Consider the following 21,006-nt stretch of genomic DNA (forward strand, 5'->3'; position numbering starts at 1 on the left):
TTTACTAAAATGTACATATTTTACTACATTAATGCATATGTTTACTTCTGAAAAGTTACTGTCGTCAATCGAGTTTCAAAATATCATCGAGGACGTTTTATTTTGCCTTCATTCCCCATTCACATATTAATGGGAGCACCAATGTTTTTCCCTCAACATACGCATACGTAGTACAAGCTTACTTCCGGGACTTCACAAGCTTAGTTTAGCCAAAGAGATTCGAATCTCTTTGGTTTAGCTCAGAGACTGTAAAAAATAGGTTTAGCTCTATCGGATAACTGAAAGCGGGCCTATCTAGATAAATATGCATGTCTATGGTTTGTGGGTGACGTGTCATGGCGGCGCCCATGTCTGAAAGCTGGAGTTGGTTTCTCGCTCTGGCATTTGGAGTCTCCCTTCTGAAATTCCTGCTGATAAACACATAGTAAGCTAAATATTTGATTGACACTGTCAAATAAATCAACTCAAGGTTGAGTTAAACGCTATCCGAGTCAGCATGTGTAGTTAACTTGCAAACTACTTAGCACCGCCACGAAGTCATATCCAATAATACGTGTCTTAACCATGGAAATGAATAAAAATTTCACCTAAAAATACCGAGTTGCTGACCAAAGCAGATTAGTTTTTGATGGTTATCTTAGTTATGTTTGTGCAACGTTTCCGTCACTACTGCTTATCTTACGTTAGCTACCTTGCATATTATCGATATGTGACCAGTGATTGTTTATTGAGAAAAATTGCAACATTACCATGCGTTGCAAATAATGTAGAATATCTGACGTTGTTTGCTTGTGAAAGTTAGCTGGGCATATTTTTAATTAATGTTTCTTTCCCCCACAGTCATTCCACTGATTTTGAGGTACACAGGAACTGGTTAGCTGTCACGCACAGTTTACCAGTTTCGCAGTGGTATTTTGAGGTATGTGTTTATGTTGTGTCACTAGTTCCATCATACCAGTCATGTTTAGTGATTGCATGTTAACACAGTGCTGTTGTTTTTGTTTGCTAAAGGAAACCTCAGAATGGACCTTGGATTATCCTCCTCTGTTCGCTTGGTTTGAATATGGACTGTCTCACATTGCTAAGTATTTTGACAAAGACATGCTGGTAGTGCAGCATCTAAATTACGCCAGTCCTGCCACCATTCTCTTTCAACGACTCTCTGTGATTTTTGCTGATGTTGTCTTCATTTATGCTGTGAAAGAGTGAGTATTTTTTAGGTTCATTTTAAGTGCCCTCTGTACTGCGATGGATTTAGGATTTAGAATTCAGGATTGAAGTTTTGCAAAACACGTTTCCGACACCTTCCCTGATATCCCTGTGTTTGTTAGGTGCTGCAGGTGTGTGAAAGGGAGCAGGGGATCCAGGGACCTTTTCGGAAAGCCCTCCTTTGTACTAGCTGGGCTGCTACTCTGGAACTTTGGACTCCTTATCGTTGACCGTATCCTTAAATCCTATATATTGGCTGTTCTAACCTGAATTTGGAGCATTCGTTATTATTTCATTTTATTTATTTATCTATTAAATAATTAATTAACTAATATTATTATTTTTGGAGGGGGGGGGGGGGGGTGGGGGATTGTTCCTTTTGCTTTGGTAAACCCCACTGTAGACAGACGCTGAAAATGGCTCTGCTCCAGTAAATAAGTCTATGATTATAGGCTCTGTCTAGGATGCAAAACATTTGAGATGTTTCAGGTTTCAAGGCCTTAAGGTCTTCCACAGATATTCATTTCCAGTACAATGGGTTCTTGTTTGGTGTTCTGCTTCTTTCTGTGGCAAGACACTTCCAGGTACATTTGCTATATTCAGCTATATTTGAGATGATCAGAAGCTGCTAGAAGAGATTTGGAATTCTAATGTAATAAAGATATTGGTAATATTTAAACGGTGGTATTTTTCCTGATTATTTTGGAAATTCTGATTTTTGAGAACCTAAATGTTTCAACCAGACCCAGAACTATATGTTGTAAGAACACATATCAACAGTTCTCTTTGACAACTGATAGGAGATACTGTTCCACAGTAAAGCCAAGTACAAATGGCCCCAGACACACAGTGTCTGAGAATCAGTGTTTCCTGATTAATCTGATAAAATCAAATCCCTGCATCCTAACATTTTTGATGCTGCTTGGTCCACAGGGCAGACACCTCGAAGGAGCTCTACTCTTTGCTCTCCTCTTAAACCTGAAGCATATTTACCTATACATTGCACCTGCCTATGGTATCTACCTACTGAGGTCCTACTGCTTCACCAAAGACAGTCCAGGTAAGCTCTCATATCATATTCATTAAAGAATATTCCTTTGAAGCAGATACAAAAAGCAACCACAAAAAGTAATGTGGTTCATTAAGTTTTTTGGGAATGTCACCATGTTTAGTATGCTGTTTTTAATCAGTAATGAGAAGCTGTGCTTTATTGTCAATGTAGTCAAGGGCCATGTTGTTTGGCACAACATAACAACAGTGCCATGAAAAAATGTTTGCCCTCATTCTGATTTATTTTATTATTGCATATTTGATATAGTGAATAGTTTCAGATCTTTACACAAAATGTATTATTACACAAAAGGAACCTGAATACACACAAAATGCATTAAATTAATTATTATATAATTTATTTAATGAAAAAAGTTATCAAACACTCATATCACCCATGTGAATAAAGTATAAACTGGTTGTACCACCTTACCACCTTGCAACAATAACTGCATCCAAATATTTCCTTTATTTTTTCATATCGCTGTGGAATTTTAGCCCACTCTTCTTCACAGAACTGCTTTAATTCTGACAAATTGGTAGGTTTTCAAGCATGAACTGCTCGTTTCACATCCTACCAAAGCATCTCTATCAGGTTCAGGTACTTTGACGGGGCCATTCCAAAACTTTAATTTTGTTTCCTTTAAGCCATTCAGATGTGGACCTGCTTTTGTGTTTTGGATCATTGTCTTGCTGCATAACCCAGTTACACTTCTGCTTCACCTCGGACAGATGACTGGTCACTCTCCTTAATAATTCTCTGGTACAGAGCAGAATTCCAGACTTCACAGTTTTGTGTTTACTCAGTTTCCGTTTGTCTAACATTACATTTGTCTAATGATCTGAAACCATTCATTGTGCAAGTATGCAATAATAGAGGGAATCGGGAAGGCTACAAATATTATTTCACGGCGATGTATGTTGTGCATTACAGCGGTGCAGGAATGCTGCATCGACCATTGGTCAGCATACCAGAACTAGAACTATCCATTAATGAACTATTTCCCTTTTTTCTCTTTTTTAGACGGGTCTTTAAATTGGAGGAGTTTCAGTCTTTTCCGGTTAGCAGCACTGGGAGTAATTGTATGCTCTGTGTTCGCGCTGTCATTTGGACCTTTCATTTTGTTGGTAAGTAATTGATATTGTAAAAGTGATTTATTTATTGCTTGATATTGCTTTGCTTATTGTGCCTGTTTTATGCCTATTTTGTAGTACCAAATGATACGACCGTGTTGGAGACAGAATTAGAGATAGACTTACGTTCAGTGGCAAAAGTGATGCAGTCTTGAAGTCTCTGTGTGTTCTGTGAACATTGCTGTACTCAGCTCTTCTACTCTCCTTGCTGTAGAATGTTGAACTCCCATTTTATGGCATTGTATTGCATCCATATTAGTTTTTATATGGAACCCAGAAATGGGAGGGGGGGTGTGGGGGGTGGGGGTACAACATTTTATCTTGCTCTCTAATTAGCATTTCATTATAGGTGCTCTCGAATGTACAGCCATGATTACTTGCTTTCAGGTCTGTTGTTTATGTTTTAAAGGGCCAGCTTCCTCAGGTTTTGTCCAGGCTGTTCCCCTTCAAAAGAGGACTATGTCACGCCTACTGGGCACCCAACTTCTGGGCACTGTACAACATGGCAGATAAAGCGCTGTCCATTCTGGGTACTGCTTCTAATAATAATAATAACAATAATCACCATTATCATCATCATTCCGTTCAGTCATGAATATATGCTATATACAATAGTCAAAAACAAGATAAACAGATAAGACATATGCATAGGTGGGTGGAGAACGCATGAAAGGCTTAACCACCAAGTTGACCACCTTTGGCCACTTATTTTTAAATTAGGAAAATATATAAATCAACTAAACAATACAATTATGTTTGAAAATAATTACAGCAGAAGATTGTGTTTATCTGGTACATTTGTTACTCATGTTGAAAAATTAAGAGATTTTCTTTTTACTTGTTCCAGGTGTAAAACTAAAGCTATTTGATGTCAACAGACTTCCTAAGGCCTCAATGACAGGTGGCCTTGTCCAAGAATTTCAACATTCTGTGCTCCCTTCCATCTCTCCTTTAGCAACACTGATTTGTACTCTGATATCAATACTTGTGAGTATCTTTCATGGTGGACTGTGAACCACCATTCTCTGATGAATATGTGTGTTGGCATCATAATATTAGGTGACTGTTAGAGACTGCTGATTTGTTTGCCAGTAGATTTTTGAAAGATGGTTCAGGTAACTCTACCCTATTAGCAGGGCTGTGATTTTTCCCTGGTTAAATCGGGAAATACTGATTTGCATACCCAAAAGTTTTCTGGGAGTCGTGCCATGGAGTATGAAAGCTGTTGGTGTGTGTGTGATAATGACATGCCTTTGGTAGAGAGACATTTTGGGTCTGAAAATGAATACTTCCTGATTAACCTGGATAAATTCACCCCTCTTTTCGCTTGTGTAATTTCTCTTTTCTCTTCTTTCTCCCTCAAGCCTGCCGTTGTTAGACTTTGGTTCCGGCCCTCTGGGGCTCGAGGTTTTCTGCAGTGTGTCACCATCTGTGCGTTAGGGTCTTTCATGTTCGGATGGCACGTGCATGAAAAGGCTGTTCTACTGGCAATACTTCCGTTAAGGTAATTCCCCCAAGTTACCACTGAGCCCTTATTTTTTTTATATAGCTTTGAAGAGATAATATTCAAATTTTAAATTTATTTTTACAGTTTAATGGCAGTAGAGAGAAAAGAGGATGCTGGCATATTTCTGATCTTGGCGACCACAGGTCATTTCTCTCTGTTTCCGCTGCTCTTCACCGCGCCAGGTAAGTTGCTCTCCCTTTAAGTATATAGTACTTGGGTACAGAGTAACTGCATCATTAACACAAAACGATGAACTCGATGAGTTCTGCTGATATGTGTTGAATAACGTGTGATGACTCAAAAGATTCTTGTTTTTCAGAATTGCCCATCAAAATTCTGCTCATGCTGATGTTTTCACTGTTCAGTTTTACTTCATTAAAGGCGCTTTTCAGGTCAGTGTGCATGTTTTAGTGATGGAAATGCTCATTTGTTTGTAAATTAACATTGGTCAGATTTCTCAGAAGATGGTTTGTTGGAATGTGGCGATTTGTTTGACATGCGCTTCCTTTCACTTCCTTTCATCCACTTCCCTGTGGCTTATGGTTTGCATTACTTTTTAAAATTTTTTAAATCATTTTGAACGTGTTTTTGAATTGGTTCAAATCTCTGAATTCACCATAGACCCACCTTCAGTGTTAGAAAACTGCACTACTTTTACTAGACCTATAGTGGACATGTTCTCAGTTTGCAGTCCCATATATTGTAGTAATTTTACTTCTTTTTTTTTTTTTACCCCCACAGACATGAAGGCAGATTGATTAGCATTCCGGAGGCAGTTTATCTCATAGGCTTGATTCCTCTGGAGGTTTTCTGTGAGTTTGTTTACCCCTGGACCACATGGCAACAATCCTTTCCATTCATCCCCTTGCTGGCGACGTCTGTGTACTGCGCCCTTGGGGTCTCCTACTCTTTCATCAAGCTCAACCTGTCATTGCTTAGGACAGAAAAGCCCGGAAAAGACAAATCTCAGTGAGGGGACAGAGAGCGTCTGTGGGTGACAGAAAGTCGACTGTGGCCGGCAGCCGCGCAGGGCGGCACGCGATTGGCTCTTGTGTTGCTCAGGGATGGGAAGGTTTCGGTTGGCCTGGATGAACGCATCTCATCACACACCATTAACCCCCGCTGGCGTCTGCCTGTTTTCTTTGCATGAAGTTTCTTCCTCCAGCTCCTGTCTGTGTGGGACCAACTCGTAAAACTGCAGTGTGATTAGAAGTGGTGGCTGACCTCACTTGCTGTGGTGGAGAGCATATGCCTGTACGCGTTCTCCAGAATAGACAATGGAGGTTGCGCCAATGCAAGCTGATACATATAATGCAACTGGGGGGAAAAAAAGGTTCACACCTGCTCACCACTGATCGGGGCAGATTGTGTTACAAGAGTATTTTTAGAATAGGTGTGGCAAATAATTTTTTTCCAAGGTGGACCATGTAATTAAAAATTTGTTTTAAATGGGGGGGGGGGGGGGCAGAATACTGTACCTTTGGGGAAATCACAACTACAGAATGTTGTACAGCTTTTTTTATTTTCATATTATCAAATAAAATGGTAATTTCTGTTTCATTTGTCTTTCTTGTTTCATTTGTCTGCCACTAGGTGGTGTTTACTGTATACAGTAATATATTTAAACCTTTTTAGGTTTGTGGGTGTGTCCTTGATTGTGTCATGTAGAGGGAAAATTTGTGGCTTTCTCCACATTAAACAAAATGGAGTCGATCATGTAGTCAAGGTACCAATTTCAAAAAGTATCTAAGGCCCATTCTTATGTATTGCTTGTTTCGGTTTCTTATTCCTCACCGGTGCAAACGTGAAGTGAAAGCAAAGCTCTCAATTTTTCTGTGGGTTTGGGTTCATCACAGTCAATGTGTGGCGACTGCCCACATTACACAAGATCACTCTCCTTACAAATCGAAGTGTTGAGCTAGCGGCCAAACTGGAACTGTTTCCCTTGTGGTATGTGCCATAAAATCTTAAATGACCGGGATGTATTCAGACTTGGACAAGATTACCTGTAATCTCTTACCTGAAAGCTTGGCAGCTCCTGTAATTGTTTTTCCCACCCCCAGGGCTAGGGCAGACTCTTTGAACTCTTGCTTCGAATGCTGATTCAAGTTTGCATAAAGTCCAAAGGTGACACTCCCCCCTAGTAGCTCAGCAACACCACTTCCAGTAGCAACCTTTATTCAAGTTCAGATACTAAATATGGTAATTATTTTATGAAAACCTACAATTTTTATAAAGCATTTAATGCCATTAAAATGTAGGTATGTTTATATGTTCATTGTCATTACACCAGTAAGGGAATGCAATGTTAAATTTCAAGATATGTATAAGACGAGTTTAAAAAACCAAAGTAATCCAGCAAACATGATAGGAAATAAATGATAATAAGCTTTATTAATAAGGCAACACTTATGAACAAAATGCATATTGATCAAAACAAGCAAATAATGTTATTTACATTACATAATGTCTTTCCGATGCTTGATGAGAGAACCCTCCAGTGTGACATTTAGACTAAATGGAAACTTTCCTTTTTGTTTTGTACCCATAGTTGTCTGCATTAAAACAACAAAACAGAAACTGCAGGACATACACGGAAGCATTCTAGTTGTCACAATTGTGTGAAATGTGAGTGAAAAATAACTGAATTCTCAAGGCCCTTTCTTATCCCTACAATGCCGTCATGCCCTTTTTAGATTTAAAAACAAGGGTCATCTGAATTTTAAAAAGATGTATACCGGTATACAGGTATCTCTTGCCTTTAAAAGAGAGACAGTCATTCTCAGAATATAAAAAAAAAATCATATTTACAAATTCACATAAAGCTTGAAATCAACAGCAGTAGGATGAATTCCCCCCCACAAAAAGCTGTTCGCCCATTCGTTCACAGATCAGTGACAGATGATCAAAATTAACATGGGTATGAACCTGAACAATTCCAGACTATGCTGTATTTTTAACTCTGCCCTCAAAGACAACACTTGGTCTCTAACTCAATCAGCCTAAAATGTAACAACTGTCATGAAATTAAATGCAACACCACTTGTAACTATTGCTTATTCTGTGCACAAGAAGGAACACTAGTAATAACATGTAGGATATTTTTTTGGGGGGACAATGTGTGGTTGACACAGAAACTGCAAGAGTACAAGTCATTCTAACTGCGTACCGACTGAATACAGACCTTTTGCAAAGGTGATTATGAGCAAACCTGTTTTGCTTTGACAGCACAGTGCAATTATATTTAAAAGTGGTTTGGTACACTTTTATCAAATGATTGTAATGTTCCTGTTATTGGGACAAAATGCTTGCACGCCCCATTTTTGTTTGGTAAGTCAGTGAGGCTATTTATAAGTCAATCCACAGGAATAGCTATGTGCCATTGTGTGAGACTCCTGTTGGGATCAAGGACAGATTAGCACCGTAAATAGGAGGTTAGAGAATTACAAGTGTACCTTTTTCACGCAAGGTAATAACTGTTGGTTTGAGTCATGCACGCAAGCTTCTCCAGACCTCGGTCAAATATGCTATTGAAATACTTTAACTCCATGGATCTGAAATCCCTGAAAATTCTCGACAAACCATACCACTAACCACAAACGTACATATATCATATGAATTTTTTTTTGAACAGACAAAAATGGTTTTTTTTAAAAGTGCCAGTAATCTGCAAAAATTTCATTGCTGTATAAGAATTAAGGTATTTCAAATGATATTAACCAAGGCTTGATGTGCCTCCAAATGATATACTGTGGAAACAGAACACAAGCCAAACTGCGACAGGTTCCCTTGTATGAGATTTTACTGCCTTCCTGTCTGATCCCAGTCTTCAGGGGTAACTGCGGCATCAGAGGGAGATGATGCCAATTCCCAGAGTTTTCATTGACCTCATCCAGAACATTTAACCACCTAGATACACATTTATACATGCATCACCTTGTCTACCTCCAACAGTCCTTAGTGAGGCAAGACAAGCTTGGTTAGTATTCCTGGTTGATCCTTTCCTTAAAAAGCATCCAGGTTGCACTACCTCCCCAGTAAGCTCCGTCACTAATTTCCCAGTATTCTGAAACCCTTATAGCATTAAAGGATCAGCAAGCAGCTGAGAACGGCTCCAGCTAAGTCACAACTAGCAGCTATACCCGACTACGCACGGCACAGTGTCGAGTGAGCATATGTGCGCATATTTTCTTGCGATTCCCTTTCCAAATTGATTGGTTCGGGTAAAGCTTCTAGAGAGCTGTTAGGTACAGGATGACTAACAGTCTGTCGATGCCTGCATCATTCGGGTGGGGTTTTTAAACAGGTCTCCTCTTCTGCCCCCAAGTTAGTGTTTCTCTTTCTTGGTGTTGTTGACAGCCTCAGAAACCTTTGTTTCTGTTCACCACAGATTGTTCCATTAGGTGGAGAAGGGTGTGTGCCAGGGCCACAGCTGATTTTTCCTCATCGAACTTGATGTATTCATTTCTTTGGAAGGGTTTTTTTAAACAAAAAGTTCATTAACACAGTTAGATTCCTGCATTTTCAAGTGTGCAGACCTCCCCCAACTTCTCACACACTTTTCCGCCTGCCATTGACAATGATTACCAGCACTGGGGTCAGATCCATCATTTTCTTGAGCATCTCCATGATATCCGGGTGGTTCTTTGCTCCGGTAATGAACTCCTCTAGTGTTAACTCACCTGGGTAGGATAAAAGTCAAAGGTCAAAGCTGATTGTGAATGTTTATTTCACAGTGTATTACACAATTCATTGCTTGTCTCAAAATGCATACAACCACAAGCATCATAAGCATCCAGATCATTTAGATCATTATACAGTATGCATGGATATGCAACATGCAACAGTATAATCCCTAATTATTATAATGACTGTAGATCACTTAAGATGGATGTAGCTGGCAAATAATTATGAATGGAAGTTTCCACCTCTTTTTCTAAAAATAATATTTTCATCTTACATGTCAGTCAAGTTTTGCATGCTCTGTGTCTAATTGGTAAATATTTAAAAATGACAAGATGGGTGGATCAGACTATTCATTAATGTACGTGGGTACAAGCTTTGACTGGGATATCACCAAATTGTTTTCCGTTTTCTCATTTGTTTACCTTCTCCATTGACATCGATCTTCTGGAAAATGAGGGATACGATCTCGTCTGGAGGAGTGTCGTGTACTCGGGTAATGTCCTGTATGGCCTGCAGCGAAGAGGAAGTGAAATGTTTATTCACTTGTTAAAACACACAAATAAAGCTAGCAGACATTGACCCTAGGGACCTGCAGTTACCTTTGCTACATCCTTTTAGACAAAGATTGCTGAAATCTTAGAAATATTACATATTCAGAACAAGTCTTCTTTCATATGATTTTATATTATTTATATTACTATTTTATATTACTTAAAATTTAAATGTCAAATATTTCCCTTTCATCTCATGCCCAAATGTTTTCATCATCAGCTTTCAAAGCTACAACCTCCACCCTTGATTCAGGAGAACACAGATGAGCATGTGCCCTTCTCACAAGCATGCGATCTCAGTCAGCACTTCTTTTTATTTTTTAAACATGTTTTTTTGGGCTTTTAAAGTTTTATTAGATAGGACAGTGTAGATGGACAGGAAGAACTAGGAGGAGAGAGAGGGAGAGACATGCAACCAAGGTTGGCAGTCGGATTCAAACTGCCGACATCACGGCTCACAATGAGCATGTGGAAAGCGCTCTATGGGCTACGCCACTGGAGGCCCCCCAGCCAGTGCTTCTTATCACATTTTAGACTACAAGTCAGCCCCCCACAGACATGAGTTTAGAGAAAGACACTTCACGTGCAGCTCAACAGGTGCAGGACACACACCTTTCCATTGAGGCATGAGTCTTGGAAGGGCCGCAAAGCTAAAACCGTATTTCCCTTTTTAAAGCTTTCAAGGCTACATGATGTCATTGCAATTTAAAAATAATTTTTTTTATCTTTGTAGTGGCATTCCCCCTTCAACCCCAAATTCTGCATTGTAGCACCTCAACTTTAGGTCAGTTGAATAAAAATGTCTTTTCATTTCATGGTGAACCCTTACAGACACAAACATTTAGTAAACATTCTGCAACATTATTAATAAATATATATTTATAATGAATTACACCTTTAGTAAATATGTTAAATACATTTCACAGCAATGTACATGAAAAATATTCTGAAAGTGGCAAAGATTTAATAATGTATTTGTTCATATATACAAATTGTTTTAATATATTCCTGTATATTCTGTTTCTGTAAGAAAACTGTATAATAGTATTATCATCATGTATTGTGTTCAAAAATGCACTATGCAAATCAAATTATCCTCAGGTAACCCCCCCCCAACACACACCATAACATCCAAACTGTGATTGGCTTAGTGGTTAAAATTTGCTTGCTGCTGGCCAACCAAGGTTTTAACTCCCAATTCAGGGAAGAGGTCCCTGGAAAGACCTGTGTGGCTCACAACCAGATGGCTGGATTTGGTTGCCTAAATTTGATTAAGTGCACAGTAGCCTTCAGATAAGATAAGACAAGATAAGATAAGAAAACTTAATTGTCCATTGCATTTACATGAAATAGAAATTTGCCTTCAGCATTCTGGCAACACAATGTAAAACAGACAGTACTACTGCAGATACTAGCCTCTGCTCTTCCCCAAGCAGATCAATGGTGCCCGTATGCTTATGGGTCGTATGAGTCAGAGTATCCTGTTGATATCTTGAGAATTTTGTATTTCATGTCTCAGGTGAATTCTGTTGATTCTGACTGCAAACACGTCCTCAAAGCGACATCACTGATGCCTTAGCCAGCTCATAAATCTGGTGATTAGGGTTTCCGATGTTGTGGTAAATAACCGCTCTCTATTTAGGGCTGTAAGGCATCTTTATTTCATGTAGCAAGGAGAGATCTCCGACATTTAGGAGTGCAAAACATCTCTGGGGAGGAGGAAGGCCCTAATACGTCTGTATCGGATTGAGTTGAGGAAGAGAAAACAAGGCAGTTCAAACAGGCACTTGCAGTTAGCGCAGATGGATAAACTGCAGATATTCAGATTTTCAGCAAAAGCATAACTTAAACACACATCTCACATACGGTTCATCTAAAGGACAGCGGCTTTTCTCTTTGTTCCTTTTTTCACTAATACAATCAGCCAAATCATATACTTATATTGAACTTCTACACTGACATTAGGATACTGAGAATGAGAGACTGTGACATCTAAATGACAATCCTCTCTTTGTTGAGGAATAATCAGAAACAAACCCAATTGAGCAGCCACAACTATTACACAGTGTTCTGGGTCATCATTTATAAAACGTTTGTATGCACAGATTTGATCCTGAATTGAACAGATTTGATCTTACGTGAAAACTGATGCACATATTGAGATTTATAAAACCTGAAACTGATGCAAAAACGTTCTATTGCGTGAACAAACTCCTTCTCTAATGCGTGACCAAACTCCATTTTTATGCCAATGTTGCTGTACTGCAGGCTCAACACATTTTTTCAGACTTGCCAATCATTTAACATATGGAAACACAAAGCATATTAGACATATAGCATATTGCATATTGCATTATGACATATAGCATATGTGCACTTCACTTATTTTTATGATAACCAATGTGAGCCATTAAATAGGCTATTGCAGCATGGGCTGGCCATATGCATAGGTTTGGGGGAGCCAAGGTGACATGTCACCAGAGTCAACACCAGGAGGGGACAACCAGGTACATGGTCCCTGGCCCTGGAGGGGGGTGGGGGTGGCGGGGGCAATGATCTGTGAACTTGTGGTAAATATTATTGTCCCAGGTCTGGGAATAATATAATTTTGTCCTGGGCCTGGAAACCCTGTATGTGACTCCCAATATTTGCATATGAATTGGTTACTGTGCGTGTCAGATTTAAGGTTGGACTGAGCAAGACAAGGTCGTCCACCAACGTGTCTCCCACAAAGCTGAAATGAAGCCAATACCTCTGATTGTAGCACTTGTCGTTAACATTATCAAGTGTGCAAATAATAATAATAATAATAATAATAGATAGATAGATAGATAGATAGACGACTGTCAATGCTACATTAAAATAGACTACAAATATTAACCTATACAACACTGAAATGTATAATATTAACATTGCTGGGAACTATCAAAACATAAAAGGTTAGGTTTAGTAAAAATAAATGCAAAAATATGTAATTTCATATCACATGACATTGATGAGATGGAGTACATGGAATCAAGAAAAGCTGACCAGGTAAGTATATTTGAGAACAAGTTTGCGACGATTTCTGATTTATGAAGAGATCGTGCCTAGGAACATTTATAAGTGTGTATGGACATTTTATAAGTTCAGAGGAACATTTTGGGAAAATGATCGTAAGCTCACATTTGGGATGAATTCTGAGATGATTTAATAAATGAGGCCACAGGGACGTACGTCACTTTCCCCATGGATTCAGAATTTATAAAAATAAAACTAACGTCACGACATGCGCACATTTAGGCTAGATCAACCCAATGCTTACATAATGCATCTGCATATGGATGTGAAGTGTCATCTTTGAAAGATGTGACAAGCTACCAAAAGTTTGTCTTTTTGGTGCAGAACCTCTGCAAAGTGTAATAAATGAGGCCCCTCATGATCTCTTATTTCTCATGGTCTGGTTTATAGTTTCAGATGCGTATTTTAATTGTGATTTATTTTCTCTGTTAAACCCTAATTTTAGACTAGAAACTAGTAAAACTCCTGTAGACTATTTTTTTAAGAAACCAGATTTCACTAAACTACATTCTACATTTGCTTGCACATTTTGGTTGATAACATGTTATGTTTAAACTTCTATGGTACCCACAGGTTTGTTTTTACATTTTTCTGGCATTTATGAGTACTTATGTCTTTGATTTTTGCCATTTTAATTTAGTCATATGCACATCATCATACTGCTCAGTAAAATGTCCAGTGTTAATTCAACACTCAATAGAAAACATTTGGTCCCACGTTCTAGAGTGGGACCAAATGTTTATCAGTTAGAGTTAAATTAAAAAGGTTATCGGTTAAGAGTTAAATGAACACTTAGAATTGAATTAACACTGTTAGGGTTGAATTAACACTGGGCATTCTTCTCTGTAAACAGAGCAAAGTATGACATAAGAAATGATATTTCTCTCACACTATTAATGCTCCTAAAACAACTTAATTTTTTATCAGGTTCGTCAGGTTTGCGATCCACTTGGGTCAAAACATTGTCACAATAAAAACATCATTTTGTGAGTATTATCAGTGTAGGAGCAGTTCTTGGGTGGTTGGCATTACAAGCAAAGTCACAGCTGATCACAGAGATCATACCCAACGGGATCATGTTGAAGTGGGATCTGGAATGGGGATAAATAAGAACACCCACAGATTAAGACACCACTCCAATTTCAGGTTTAATCCAAGCTTTGATTATTCTAGGCTGAGATGGGTTATTTTTGAAGTGCTTTGGATTTACAATGTAGCCTCTGTTATTTGGTTTCAAAAAGGAAGCTAAATTCAGCTAAACTGTAGCCACCGGAATTAGAGAGCAAGAGAGAGAAAGAGAGAGAGAAAACCCCCAAAAATTTCACGTGTAGCTGATTATCACACATGGACTAACGATTAATGTAATTTCTTCAGTGGACTGAATTTTCCGTCAGTTACCAAGTTAATATATGGCAAGTACATGTCTGGAACCTCTTTAAATGAATATTCTCGACATACGGTGAATATTGTTTCCAATTCTTCTTTGTCGATTTTCCCATTTCCGTCTTGGTCGAAGAGCTTGAAGTACCACTTCAGTTTCTGATTTATTTCTCCCTTCAGCATTAAGCTAATGGCTGCGATGTACTCCACAAAGTCGATATAACCATCCTGCAAGGCAGAGAAAACAGAAAAGATGCATCAGTGATTCAATTTACAAATGAAGCACTAAATGGCACAGCTGTGTATTACAGTGATTAAGGAACTCAGCTTGTGACCCTGTGTGAGATTACAAACTGAAATCCCAGTGTTGTTACTTTGTTTTAATCTCACTTTCTTCAGTAAATATCCAACTTTATAAAATGGTAGAATGGGTAAACCCTTAAACTTTGTTGCTGTGGTCAAGTGCATATAAATGCAAGATTGTACTCCTTCATTTAGATATGTGACCATAAAAGACGAAAATGATCTCTCAGCGATGGCCGTGCCATTTTCAAAAGCATGTAGTGTGCATTAACACCCTTCTCTTAAAATGGACATTAACTGCATTCTCCACTATTTTACAGTTGTCTCATGAGAATGGACATTTACTTTTAATTGTTATACTGCATATTCCAACAGTACAGTGAGCAATAAAATGCTCATTAAAAACTGTCATTGTTATTCTGTAAATGCATAAAGTATGTATGTTGATACAATAAAAATACACAAGATAGGGATGTAATGTATATATACCTACGGGTAATGAACAAAATACGTAAACACAGCAGTGTTCTAATAGGTTTTTGATGTTTCCATGATGGTGTGGGACAGATAGATATGCACCCATAGAAGGCAAGATCCCAACACCCTCTTATTATTTGACTTTACACTAATGTTCACATTTTTGTTCACTACCTCTATATGAACCCCCTACCTGCATTGTACCCCTTTATTCAATCAGGGTTTCAGGCTGGAACAGTTCCCTAAGTCTTAATTCTACACTTTGCTAATGCATTTTCAGCATTTCTCATTGTTATATGTTGTTTTAGTGTATATATCATTTAAATATAAGCAGCGTCTCAGTATTTATGATGAACAATTCCTTACATATTAAACTTTCCAGCAACTGCCAAGGTTAATCAAATATACAGGCAGATGTAGGCAGATGCATCGTGTAATTTTTGATAACCAGATGTGTTTGAAGTATTGATCAGTTTCACTCAGTTTGACAGATAGTTTAGCTTGGTGGCTGACATTTCAGTTTAAGAAAAATAAAACACCAAAAATAATTTATTTTGTCTTTCAGATTCAAAATATCAGCTGAATAAACTACTTGCTGTGGAAATTAAGATGAAAATATCTCAGTAGGAGCCAGTATACTTGTCTGAAGACCAATCATTGTCCTTAACTGAGCTGTCCAGCAGAGGTCTGTTATCTGTCAATGCCAGACTATATGTGAAGAGATATATTGTTGGTGTCATGCAAAAACCTTGCATCTGTAAAAAAAAAAATGGAATGCTCGGGAAAAGCAAAAATCACTTCCATTTTCTATTAACCAATGAGAATTACGGTTTTATCATTTGAGGTTTAAAAGTTGGTGAAATATGAAACTCGTACATAGAGCCAGATGAGAACATTCAGTGTGTGTAAAAAAACCAAAATGACCAAAAAAAGGAGATACAAGGTTTATGCAGAGCACTAATCTGAGCAGTGCAGGCCTACTGATAAGCTCAGGGCCTGTTTGAGGCTCCTACACCCACTTTTACTGCCTCATCACTTGTCTTACCCTCATGCCACTGGGTTTGAGACCACAGTGACACACCCTCTGTCTATCACCTGTGGAAGACTCCTCAGTCTGCACCTAGAATTACCCTTTCATTTAAACTGATCCAACTATGCACCAGCGTTCTACAGGAAGTTCTGGAGCAAACAGGAAACAAATAGGGCCAGAGAATGACGGCTGCAGGAACTGCATCACTGCAGATATAGCAGAAGAGCGGGAACTCTGAAGGATGGGTAGGGAGTACAATTGGACAAAATGGACCAAATTAATTCTATTACAGTTACATTTACTCAGATAATTTTACACTGAAACGGTTGCTGTTTATTACAGTTGGGCTTCTGCAGGACAGTATAGCCAGCATTATCATGCTATATACACTATAGTGTCACACTATATACACTATAGAGCGTCATTCTAACTAGATTGTCATGCTACATACACTATAGAGTGTCATACCATATACACTATAGAGTGTCATTCTAACTAGATTGTCATGCTACATACACTATAGAGTGACATACCATATACACAATAGTGTCATTCTAACTAGATTGTCATGCTATATACACTGGAGTGTCACTCTATAGTGTATATAGCATGAAAATCTAGTTAGAATGACACTCTATAGTGTATATAGCATGAAAATCTAGTTAGAATGACACTCTATAGTGTATATAGCATGACAATCTAGTTAGAATGACACTCCATAGTGTATATAGTATGACACTGTAGTGTATGTATGATGACAGAATAGTGTATATAGTATGACTTTATAGTGTATATAGCCTGACACTCTATAGTTAGAATGACACTCTATAGTGTATATAGCATGACACTCCATAGTTAGAATGACACTCTGTAGTGTATATACCATGACATTCTTGGCTTAGAGGTACTAAGAAGGCCTTAATGACACCATCAGTCTAAACAGCATGATTTACCTAAGAGCTGAAAGACCAAACTGCTGTGGTAAGTGAATTTCATGTGTATGTCACAGCCTCCCCTTGACCAGAGGCGTCACTAGGGGGGTGCGGGGGGTGCGGACCGCACCGGGTGACACCAACCCTAGTGACGCTACAGCCCTTGACTCAGTGGCATAGTGATTAAATGGGGAACGGGCCCCTGTATCAGGGTTCTGGTCTCGGAGAGCCTCTCATAGAATAAAATTTAAAATGGTTGATCATGCAGTTAACTCACCTCACCAGGTCTCTTAGGTATGAACTGTTTGTTGATTTTAAGATGAAAACAAAAGCAGCCATACCCTTCAGTTTCACAGCACCAGGCTCACAAATCCCTGATATATGTCAAGACTTACCCATCAAGTTCTGATTGCAATGGCCTGTCCTATGCACCTACATTTCTATAAGGTGGTCTGGATAGTGTTTGTAAAATGCCAAAATGTGATGCAAATGTATGTAACGTATATCCAACCCTGAAATTACCCTGAACTTGATTTTCTCCTAAAACAGCACTTTCTTAAAAAGACAGTTTGATGGGTTTGGAGTGTTTCTCTTCTCTGCAAGTAGTGACGCCACATGTTATCAGGCAACATTAAGGGCATAGATTGTTTATGTACAAAACAGACGTCATTAGGAAACAAAGAGATAGGCCCTCGCAGATAGGATGGACATGCGTACCCAGTCAAGGCCCCAGAGGGTATTTAAACCAGGCTAGAAGACCAGTGCGGTGTGGGTTGCTGTACCGCAAACTTGCGTTGTGTTTCAGTGAACTTCCCGCTGGCCAGTGTGATTCACAATAATACTTTTACTTTCTTCAGTAAAGTGTTTGTTGTCTTAGTGAGTTCCTTGCATTTTCCTGATTTTCATTCCATGAGAAGAAGCTGGGGTCCTAACAAGTTCTAATCTGAATGCATTGGTAATACAATGGAACCAAGCAAAATGAAATTGGATGGGAAATATCATTGCGTGACCTGAGCTGCAAACCAGAATTAAATTCACTTGAGGATGAGCTTCTTGATTGGCAAGTTCAGTCAGGGCTGAAAATTAAGAGCTTTAGTGTCAGCCGCGACCTGATTTAGCACAGAGCAGACTCAATCCCCAGCTCAAACTCAGCAGATCATGCACAGCAGTCACATCTGAAATACACTGCACGGAGGAGCCCCAGTGTCTGAAGGGCCACTGCACCCAGGTTTTTATACGAATGAAAGGGAACCTGCAGAGGCTAGCACAGTACAGCTCTAAGTCTTGATCTGTGGCGTGCCCTCTCCTGCCTAGCTCAGATCCACGCTAATCTCATCGTCCAAAAGAAGAGCAGAAGAAGAGCTTAACCCGCAAGAAGTGAAAGAGTGCATAACGATCGCAATTCAAAGCACAATACACAGTGAGCCAAATGCTCAGCCTCCAGTGTGCAAAATGCCCAGCCTCCAGTATGAGAGGTACAAAATAGAGAGTGTGAGAAAAGAGAGAGAATCAGAGAAAGTGAAAGAAAGCTCCAGACATAGTACAGGGAGGGATATTGGCTTTGGTCTCTCACCCCGTCCATGTCGAAAGTGAAGAAGACTTGGTCAACATAGCTGTTGGCGTCCTCAGACATTCCCTGCAGACCCAGGATGGCCTTGAGCTCAAACAGTGTGATCAGACCCGATGGAGACTCCCTCATGAACTTGTTGTACCAGTGGTGCATGTCTTCCGCTAAGATGTCATCCAGGTTGGAGCCGTGGTTTCCCATAACTGCTGCCCTGGTGCACTACCTACGATGCCACTGCTGCTCCGCTTCCAGAAGACCCAAAATGGCTGTAATCCTGCCTGTATGCGGTTGAAGCAATGGTCTTGGTGGCTGCAGTGACTCTGTGCCGGCAGAGATAGAGGGACTGAGCAGAAGCAAAAAGCTTCCTAAACCTCTTATGCCTTCGGCCTGTAAAAAGAGACTGCCACTTAAAATAACCTCCTAATGGGATAACCATTGCCTTCTCCCACCAAAAGGGGAAAGTCTTAGCATGTAGAGGATGGGGCAAGTAACAAGGACGTTTATGTAACACCACCTTACACTGCCTTGCCCTACCCCACCCAGTGGTCCAGCAATGTTGAGCCTGGAGCAGGGTGACTCTGCACTGCACACTGCAGAATCACCCTCCAGCATATCAGCACAAATGTACTGAACATGATATTCCAAAAGGCTGGAATGGCATTTGCAAATGGAAGGAACATCATTTCACTACGTGCAGGCAGCTGGGAACTACCTTCTTGTAAATTAGTCTTTTAATGAAATTGTTAATAAAAACTGTTTTAGTTGGATTGTGTCTATAATATCTATATTATCATATTTGGTAACCATTTTATAAAAAGCAATTACTCACTCCAGATCATGATATTTTTTGAATATTGTGATTATATCACAGCTATGGGGGAACAACACCTCTTAGCTGTGATATAATCACAATATACCACTGCCTGTCATGAGTAATTTTTGTGATATGGTAAATTACACAAATCAACAAATAATAAGGTACCTGGAAGCCCATACACATCTATATCAAGCATGGGGAATTCCGGTCCTGGAGGGACCTGTATGCAGGTTTTTGTTTCCATGAGCTAATTGGCTGTATACACTAACACTGGTTCACTCATATTTTAGTTCACAGTAAAACGTTTCATATCAGGACACAAAAACAGTCTTTGGCTGTCATTCGTGCATTTGTCAAGAAAACAGATACGGCCCTCATTGCTGACCTCTGATGTATACAGGCTAAAAAAGGCTATTTGTAATTCAAAACATTTATTTGAGTGTTGTGTGTGTGTGTGTGTGTGTGTGTGTGTGTGCGTGTGCACCTTGTAATGTCATTTTCAGAAGCTTGGGTAAGTGACAGGTCATCCAGGGCCTTAAGGTCTATTGTTTCTACTCTACCTCTCGAACCCAGTTCCAATCAAAGTTACAGTGAGGTTTAGCTCCAGGTGCTTATGTTTCTGATTTGATGACAACAGAGGCTTATTTTTGACAAACCTTCCAAACCTTCAGGATACTGGTACATTTTATCAACACATTTGCCCACTCAAAAATCAAATCTGCTGAAGGAAAATTTATTCAACTAATAAAACTACTGAGAGAGTGACAATAATGGTAATGGAGCTTAAACAGTATGGGAACCTAAAGCATGCTGATAGGGAGATCTATCAGAAATGGCATTATTACCCTTGTGTATAACCCTCATTTAAATACTGTGGCATTCTGCCTGCCAAAGAGCTGGATTGGTCTCGGCTGTGCCAGCTAGTGAAATCAAACGAAACTCAAATAAAGAAACTCACTCTCGGTGTTAGCTCCCGGTCTCAGCCCCGAATTGTGGAGAGCAGCACACCTTTAAGTACCAGGGCTGATTAGCTAACGCAGCCCGGGTGCGTGCGCTCTCTCCACCAGCCAGCGCAGCCGAGACCAATCCGCCTCTCCGGCAGACCGAATGCCACAAATGCATTCCACTTCGTAGCTTTTGTTTAATTGTGTTGACCTGGATCCCAGTTTTCACACATTCATTGGCATCCAGATCAAAAATGAGCTGAGCTTAAGCAATCGCATAACAGATGCTCTTATCCAGAGCAATGTACAGTAGTGGAGAACATCACTGTTAGTCCCAGGAATACAAAACATTGAGAAGG

General features: G+C 39.4%; 2 protein-coding genes across 2 annotated transcripts; one reads left to right on the forward strand and one right to left on the reverse strand.

The window, feature by feature from the left end:
* Positions 1–33: 33 nt before the first annotated feature.
* On the forward strand, positions 34–6,460 carry alg8 (ALG8 alpha-1,3-glucosyltransferase). The gene is made up of 13 exons (XM_064352143.1): positions 34–424; positions 841–919; positions 1,012–1,205; positions 1,332–1,441; positions 1,726–1,793; positions 2,143–2,269; positions 3,284–3,387; positions 3,803–3,923; positions 4,241–4,380; positions 4,758–4,897; positions 4,985–5,082; positions 5,220–5,292; positions 5,642–6,460. Exons 1-13 carry the CDS (start codon positions 336–338, stop codon positions 5,871–5,873), a joined length of 1,575 nt encoding a protein of 524 aa, XP_064208213.1. The 5' UTR covers positions 34–335; the 3' UTR covers positions 5,874–6,460.
* Positions 6,461–7,275: 815 nt separating this feature from the next.
* Positions 7,276–19,285, reverse strand: guca1d (guanylate cyclase activator 1d). The gene is made up of 4 exons (XM_064352149.1): positions 18,893–19,285; positions 14,656–14,805; positions 10,009–10,096; positions 7,276–9,582 (listed from the first exon to the last, which is right to left on the reverse strand). The coding sequence occupies exons 1-4, from the start codon at positions 19,085–19,087 to the stop codon at positions 9,452–9,454; spliced, it is 564 nt and encodes a 187-aa protein (XP_064208219.1). The 5' UTR covers positions 19,088–19,285; the 3' UTR covers positions 7,276–9,451.
* Between the last annotated feature and the right edge of the window lie 1,721 nt (positions 19,286–21,006).

The sequence above is a fragment of the Anguilla rostrata genome, chromosome 9, assembly GCF_018555375.3.
Source record: "Anguilla rostrata isolate EN2019 chromosome 9, ASM1855537v3, whole genome shotgun sequence".
In the NCBI taxonomy this organism is placed as follows: Eukaryota; Metazoa; Chordata; class Actinopteri; order Anguilliformes; family Anguillidae; genus Anguilla; species Anguilla rostrata.